The 7,500-nt window shown below is 37.9% G+C and overlaps 3 protein-coding genes across 7 annotated transcripts in view; 2 read left to right on the top strand and 1 right to left on the bottom strand.

Annotated features, from left to right (window-relative positions):
- LOC133655258 (EEF1A lysine methyltransferase 3-like) overlaps positions 1 to 7,500 on the bottom strand; it is a 477,733-nt gene that overhangs the window by 111,509 nt on the left and 358,724 nt on the right. The window lies entirely within an intron of this gene.
- The window catches only part of dnajc14 (DnaJ (Hsp40) homolog, subfamily C, member 14), a 262,644-nt gene that overhangs the window by 71,173 nt on the left and 183,971 nt on the right, over positions 1 to 7,500 (top strand). The gene's annotated exons all lie outside the window — the stretch shown is intronic.
- Positions 1,927 to 7,500, top strand: part of LOC133655203 (probable nuclear hormone receptor HR38) — a 14,041-nt gene continuing 8,467 nt past the window's right edge. For 4 of the 5 annotated variants that reach the window (XM_062055184.1, XM_062055170.1, XM_062055159.1 and 1 more), the window contains exons 1-2: positions 1,927 to 2,056; positions 5,972 to 6,735. In XM_062055184.1, the coding sequence (XP_061911168.1) occupies positions 1,942 to 2,056; positions 5,972 to 6,735 (879 nt within the window). In that variant the 5' untranslated portion in view covers positions 1,927 to 1,941. Of the gene's footprint in view, positions 2,067 to 5,971; positions 6,736 to 7,500 lie in introns of all 5 variants that reach the window. The other variant, XM_062055191.1, reaches the window with a different exon arrangement.

The raw sequence follows: 7,500 nt of genomic DNA, 5'->3' as shown, positions 1-7,500 counted from the left end.
GGAGATAAGTCACTTTAAATGTCCATTTCGCGTGCTCGACTCTCATTTTCAAGAGGATATAGTATCCGAGGTGGTTTAAAATACAAATCCGTGATTCACAATAGAAAAAGGAGAGAGTACATAGTTCTGTGAGGTCTGGTTGCTAAGTTAGCTTCAATGGCGTCGTTAGCACAGCATTGTTAACCTTCGCCAGCCTGGAAAGCATTAACCGTGTATTTACATGTCCACGGTTTAATAGTATTGTTGATTTTCTATCTATCCTTCCAGTCAGAGGTTTATTTATTTTGTTTCTATCTTCATTTGAGAACGATGCTATCGCGCTAGGTCAGTAGCTAAGTGTGTCACCGATGTATTGTCTTGGAGATAAAAGTCACTTTAAATGTCCATTTCGCGTGCTCGACTCTCATTTTCAAGAGGATATAGTATCCGAGGTGGTTTAAAATACAAATCCGTGATTCACAATAGAAAAAGGAGAGAGTACATAGTTCTGTGAGGTCTGGTTGCTAAGTTAGCTTCAATGGCGTCGTTAGCACAGCATTGTTAACCTTCGCCAGCCTGGAAAGCATTAACCGTGTATTTACATGTCCACGGTTTAATAGTATTGTGGATTTTCTATCCATCCTTCCAGTCAGGGGTTTATTTTTTTTGTTTTTATATGCAGTTAAAGCACGATGCTATCACGTTAGCTCGTAGCTAAAGCATTTCGCCGATGTATTGTCGGGGAGATAAAAGGCACTGAATGTCCATTTCTCGTTCTCGACTCTCATTTTCAAGAGGATATAGTATCCAAGGTGGTTTAAAATACAAATCCGTGATCCACAATATAAAAAGGAGAGTGTGGAATCCAATGAGCCAGCTTGTACCTAAGTTACGGTCAGAGCGAAAAAAGATACGTCCATCACTGCCTCTCAAGTCGTTCACTGTAACGTTCCTCATCTACGAATCTTTCATCCTCGCTCAAATTAATGGGGTAATCATCACTTTCTCGGTCCGAATCTCTCTCGCTCCATTGTAAACAATGGGGAATTGTGAGGAATACTAGCTCCTGTGACGTCACGCTACTTCCGGTACAGGCAAGGCTTTTTTTTATCAGCGAGCAAAAGTTGCGAACTTTATCGTCGATTTTCTCTACTAAATCCTTTCAGCAAAAATATGGCAATATCGCGAAATGATCAAGTATGACACATAGAATGGATCTGCTATTCCCGTTTAAATAAAAAAAAAATCATTTCAGTAGGCCTTTAAGACCTTCAGTATATCAGTATGTGGAATTAAATGATGGAATGGATTAAGCAAAGCAATCAAACAATGTACTAATATGATCCACTTCAAGAAACTCTTCAAACTTAAAGTGTTTACAAAGTACAAAGAAGAAGAACCATGATAAACATTCTGAATCTATTTCATCCATCCATCCGTTCATTTTCAAAATAATCTTACTCATTTTACCATATGAAATATAACTTACTTCACTGAGTATTATTTATTTATTTTTATTGTGATTACTTATGGAGTATATTGTGAATAAATTGAGAACAGGAAGTGAACAAATGTTTTAGCAACTGTTATGTAAAAGGAAAGGGGTAGGATTAAATGTTGTATGCTTGCATGTTCCAAATAAACTCAAACTCAACAGTTTGTATTTAAACTCAGAGCTTCATTATAATTAAATTATTGAGTAACTATATCAATAATTGCTATTTTGGCTCTTTTGTCGTCCATTTATAGTCCCACGTGAGCGCCGCTGTGGGTTATATCCAGAGCGCTCCACGCAAGAGCGCGTGCGTCACTGGAATCCCGCGAATGCGTCACTCAAATGACGTTGAGCGTCAGCGCCGTACCTGATTGGCTGTTGGTCGGAAACGAGCGCCGCCCTCTTTTCCTTTTAAGGCCAGGTCCCGCCTCCTAATCTCCCCAGCGCGATAAAGCAAGGCGCCCTGCATGGAGCCTTGGTCGTGGATCCCGACTGACGCGTGTGCGCGTGCGCGGGAGTGTGTGTGTGTGCTCCCCTGGAATACACAGGCGGCGGCGGCATTTGGACTTTTACTCCAAACAGGTCAGAATTTGTACGTTTCTGCAGTTTATCAGCAAAATAAGAAGTAGTGTTTATAATTAGCATGGTCAGCTTGTGTTGTGTACATGCAGTGTTGAGGTCCCGTAGAAACATTTAACACCAACAGTTTAAAACATTTGCATCAAATACACATGCACAGATCAATCAATCAATCAATCAATCAATCAATCAATCAAAGTTTATGTATATAGCCATAAGTCAGGAGTGTCTCAAAGGGCTGCACAAGCCACAACAGATCATTGCACAAACATTAGGAAAGGCTGAAATAAAACTTAGAGATGAGAAGACAGGTGTCCTCACAATGGGTCTTCAAACACACTTTGCCAGCCTTCCCACTTCACATGGCACTGGGCCCGCATCCTGTAATAGAATCCGCAACACGCCCTGGTCTCGCCCCCCCGTGAAAGAGGCTTGCCCTCCACTGGAGGAGCTCTTCAGAACTTGACCAGCTGGTAACACAATACGTTACGGCATCTACACTTTCTAAAGAGGACTGAGAGTTGCCCTGACGCCTTGCACAGAGAGGTCGCGGTGGTAGATAAAAGCAGTCAGTAAAGGACACGAGAGCGGGTTTAGATTTCCTGAACCTTTAAGTCCAAAACAATCTGTTCCCAGAACCACCTGATCAGATTTGATAGCTATCGATGTCCTCTAGCAAAGCTTTTTTCACCAAGTACCATTTCAGAAAACACTTGGCTCTCCAAGTACCACCATTATAACCAACTTTAAAATACAATAGCGTAGTAGGCCAAAGTATTCATCAAGTACCACAATAATGACAACATTAAAGTACAGTAGCGTAGTAGGCCTAACTATTCATCAAGTACCACCATTATAACATTAAAATACAGTAGTGCAGTAGACCTAAGTATTCATCAAGTACCACCATAATGACAACATTAAAGTACAGTAGCGTAGTAGGCCTAACTATTCATCAAGTACCACCATAATGACAACATTAAAGTACAGTAGCGTAGTAGGCCTAACTATTCATCAAGTACCACCATTATAACATTAAAATACAGTAGTGCAGTAGACCTAAGTATACATCAAGTGCCACCATAATGACATTAAAAAACAGTAGCGTAGCAGGCTTACGTATTCATCAAGTACCACCATAATGATATTAAAATACAGTAACATGGTAGGCCCAAGTATTCATCAAGTACCACCATAATGACCAACATAAAAATACAGTAGTGTAGTAGACCTAAGTATTCATCAAGTACCACCATTATAACCAACATTAAAGTATATTACAGTAGTGTAGTAGGCCTAAGTATTTATCAAGTACCACCATTATAACCAACATTAAAATACAGTAGTATAGTAGGCCTAAGTATTCATCAAGTACCACCATTATATCAACATTAAAATACAGTAGCGTAGTAAGACTAAGTATTCATCAAGTACCACCATTACATCCAACATTGAAATACAGTAGCATAGTAGACCCAAGTATTTATTAAGTACCACCATAATGACCAACATTAAAGTACAGTAGTGTAGTAGGCCTAAGTATTCATGAAGTACCACCATTATATCCAACATTAAAACACAGTAGTGTAGTAGGCATAAGTATTCATCAAGTATTCACCATGATATCCAACATTGAAATACAGTAGTGTAGTAGACCTAAGTATTTATCAAGTACCACCATAATGACAACATTATAGTACAGTAGCGTATTAGGCCTAAGTGTTCATCAAGAACTTCTTAGACGGAAACAAAAATAATGACAACATAAAGGAAGTAGTTAAAAGCTTCAATAATTACTTTGTAAATATTGGACCAAAATTGGAAGAAAGGATTCCAGACCCAATTTCAATTGAGGACTATAAAGATACCATAGAGCGAAATCCCAACTCCATGTTCTTCAGTAATGTGACACAGGAGGAAATAGTTATAACCTTAAAAAAAAGCAAATCTAAGACTTCAACTGATTGTAACGGACTTGATATGGATAAGATAAAAAATGTTATTGAAGAGATCTCAGGACCATTAATGTATATTAGTAACCTATCATTTCAAACAGGTACATTTCCAAACAAAATGAAAATAGCTAAAGTTGCACCAATTTATAAGACTGGAGACAAACACCAATTTACAAATTATAGACCTGTTTCTTTACTTCCACAATTTTCTAAAATCATTGAACAACTGTTCAATAAAAGATTCGAGAGTTTCACAAACAAAAATAAAATACTCGAAGAGAACCAATATGGATACAGAGCTAATGTTTCAACTTCAATGGCTTTAATTGAAATTACAGAAGAAATTACCAATGCAATAGATAGTAAAAAATCACAATATTGTATTAAAAAAACTAGAACGATATGGCATCAGAGGGTTAGTCTTAAACTGGATAAGAAGCTATCTAACAAACAGGAAACAATACGTGAAGCTAGGCGAACACACATCTACAACGCTAAATATATCCTGTGGTGTACCTCAGGGATCAATACTAGGACCTAAATTATTCAATCTCTATATAAATTACATTTGTAAAGTTACAAAAGATTTATAGTTAGTATTATTTGCGGATGATACAACAGCGTTTTGTTCAGGAGAGAACACACAGAAGATAATACAAATAATAACAGAAGAAATTAACAAATTAAAAAGATGGTTTGACAAAAACAGACTGTTTGAATCTCAGTAAAACTAAAATAATGCTATTTGGTAACAGTAGAAGAGAAAGAGAAAAGAGTAAATGAAACCACATTTTTAGGTATAATGATTGATGATAAATTGAATCAAAAATACTGAAATTCCATGAAATAGTGAATTTGCAAACAGCTAAAATTATACACAAAGTAAACTATAATCTGCTACCCAAGAATATACAACAATTCTTCTCAAAAAAAGAGGAGAAATATAATCTTAGAGATAAATGTAATTTAAAGCATTTGTATGCACGTACAACACTTGAGACCTTCTGTATATCGGTATGTGGAAGTAAATGATTGAATGGATTAAGCAAAGCAATCAAACAATGTACTAATATGATCCACTTTAAGAAACTCTTCAAACTTAAAGTGTTTACAAAGTACAAAGAAGAAGAACCATGATAAACATTCTGAATCAATTTCATCCATCCATCCGTTCATTTTCAAAATAATCTTACTCATCTCACCATATGAAAGATAACTTACTTCACTGAGTATCATTTATTTATTTTTATTGTGATTACTTATGGAGTATATTGTGAATAAATTGAGAACAGGAAGTGAACAAATGTTTTAGTAACTGTTATGTAAAAGAAAAGGGGTAGGATTAAATAAGCTCTGCTTCTTCCTACTCCTTTTCGAACATGTTGAAAAGAGAAACTGGAAATTGTGATGTATCATGTTGTATGCTTGCATGTTCCAAATAAACTCAAACTCAACTCAACTTAAGTACCACCATTATAACCAACATTAAAATACAGTAGTGTAGTAGACCTAAGTATGTAGTTGGCATGCTGACTGCAGGACTGTCCACCAGAGCTGTTGAATGTTCATTTCTCTACCATAAGCCGTCTAAAAAGGCGTCTCAGAGAATTTGGCGGTACATCCACCTGGCCTCACAGGAATAGGTCTTTTGTGCTTATAGTAAAAGTTTTACATCTTTGAGTTAAACTCATAAAAAATGGGAGCAAAAACAAAAGTGTTGTCTTTGTGGTTTTGTTCCCTGGAATTGAATAATAGAATTAAGGCCCATTTTTCCCGAAATGATTATAAAAAATCTGAGATGCATGACTTCATGCGCATTCTCCATTCCATCGTGTGTCGTTTTGGGAACTGTTGAGCTTGTAAACTCCTAGCTCACATGCTAGCTGGGAAAGCATGCGGCCATTCTGTAAAAATACGTGAACCTTGCTTCTTTGGTTTCATGATTGTGGTGGTTGTGTGGCAGCGATGCCCTGTGTTGAACCGCAGCACATACCCCCGCCTCATGACACCCACCTGGGCCCTGACCTGACGAACCTGGACCTGGTGATGGACCTCAGCGGGCAGAAGGAGCAGCTGTCCACGTCCTTGTTACCCAGCATCAACACCTTGGTGGGGGGCGGCTACGTCGGCGAGTTTGATGCTTACTCCTGCAAGGTCAGCGCCTCGCCGTCCTTGTCGGCGGCGTGTGAGAGCTGGGACTGCCCCGTGCAGAACCCGGCCTACAAGCTGGATGATCTGCAGGTGTACGGCTGCTACCCGGGATCCTTCACTCTCAGCTGCCTGGATGAGACGCTGTCATCGGGCGGCTCCGACTACTACGGCAGCCCGGGTTACTCCGCCGCGTCCCCGCCCACGACGGGCTTCCAGACACTTTGTGCGCCTGTGTGGGAGGCGCCCTTCAGCCCCTACAATTCAGTCCCCTCCGCTGATAAGAAGGACTCCTTCTTGACCTTCCCCCCGACGCCGGAGCAGCCCTCTCCGCCGGCGGTTCCGCACCAGGATGCTCTGCTGGGTCAGGACCAGACTTTCTTCCTGCCTCCTCAGCAGCAGGTCTATCCCCTCCAGTGCCCCGCCATGACCATGGAGCACGGCGGCAGGGTCATGGAAGACTCGCCCAGGGTCCACAACCCGGGTTTGAGCGAGGGCCGCTGCGCCGTGTGCGGAGACAACGCCTCATGTCAGCACTACGGAGTCCGCACGTGTGAAGGCTGCAAAGGTTTCTTTAAGGTGACTTTTCCTCTGCAATATTGCTGTTGTCCTCAGTATATGCACACTTATTTGTACTTCAATTCAGCACTATCACATATTATAGATACATGGTGCATAGTAATATTAATAGCAATGGGAAACACTATCAAATATGTACAAATATAAAAGAAAATGCAAAATACATCATAAAAATGTATATAAATTAATTTGTAAAAGTTCATACAAAAATTAAGACTATAACAACAACAACAAATGAATAAAATATATAATACATATAAAATATACAAATATATACATATAATATATAAAAATACATAAAATATGTAAAAATATGTAATATATTTTAAGAATAATATATGAATATGTAAAACAAATAATGCATACAAATGTATATCACATTTTATAAGTAAATTGATCATTTTCTTCTCTATTTATTTTCTGTCTGGAAGAAATATAATTCATTGTGTTGGCTGTAATAATATAAATTAATTGGTAAAAGTTCATACAAAAACTAAGACTATAACAACAACAACAACAAATGAATATACTTAATACAAATTATGATTGACTAATTAGACTTTTTCAGCTGCAGTAATTATGATATGATAATGGTAACAAATATAATAATAACACAAATCCAAACGACTATAAAATATGTAAAAATATGTAATATATTTTAAGAATAATGTATGAATATGTAAACAAATGAATGGATAAAAATACAATACATATATATCATTTTATAAGTAAATTCATCATTTTCTTTTCAATTATTCAATTTTC

This window comes from Entelurus aequoreus, linkage group LG01 (assembly GCF_033978785.1).
Source record: "Entelurus aequoreus isolate RoL-2023_Sb linkage group LG01, RoL_Eaeq_v1.1, whole genome shotgun sequence".
In the NCBI taxonomy this organism is placed as follows: Eukaryota; Metazoa; Chordata; class Actinopteri; order Syngnathiformes; family Syngnathidae; genus Entelurus; species Entelurus aequoreus.
The sequence above is the reverse complement of the archived record's forward strand: the minus strand, read 5'-3'. Positions and strand labels throughout refer to the sequence as shown.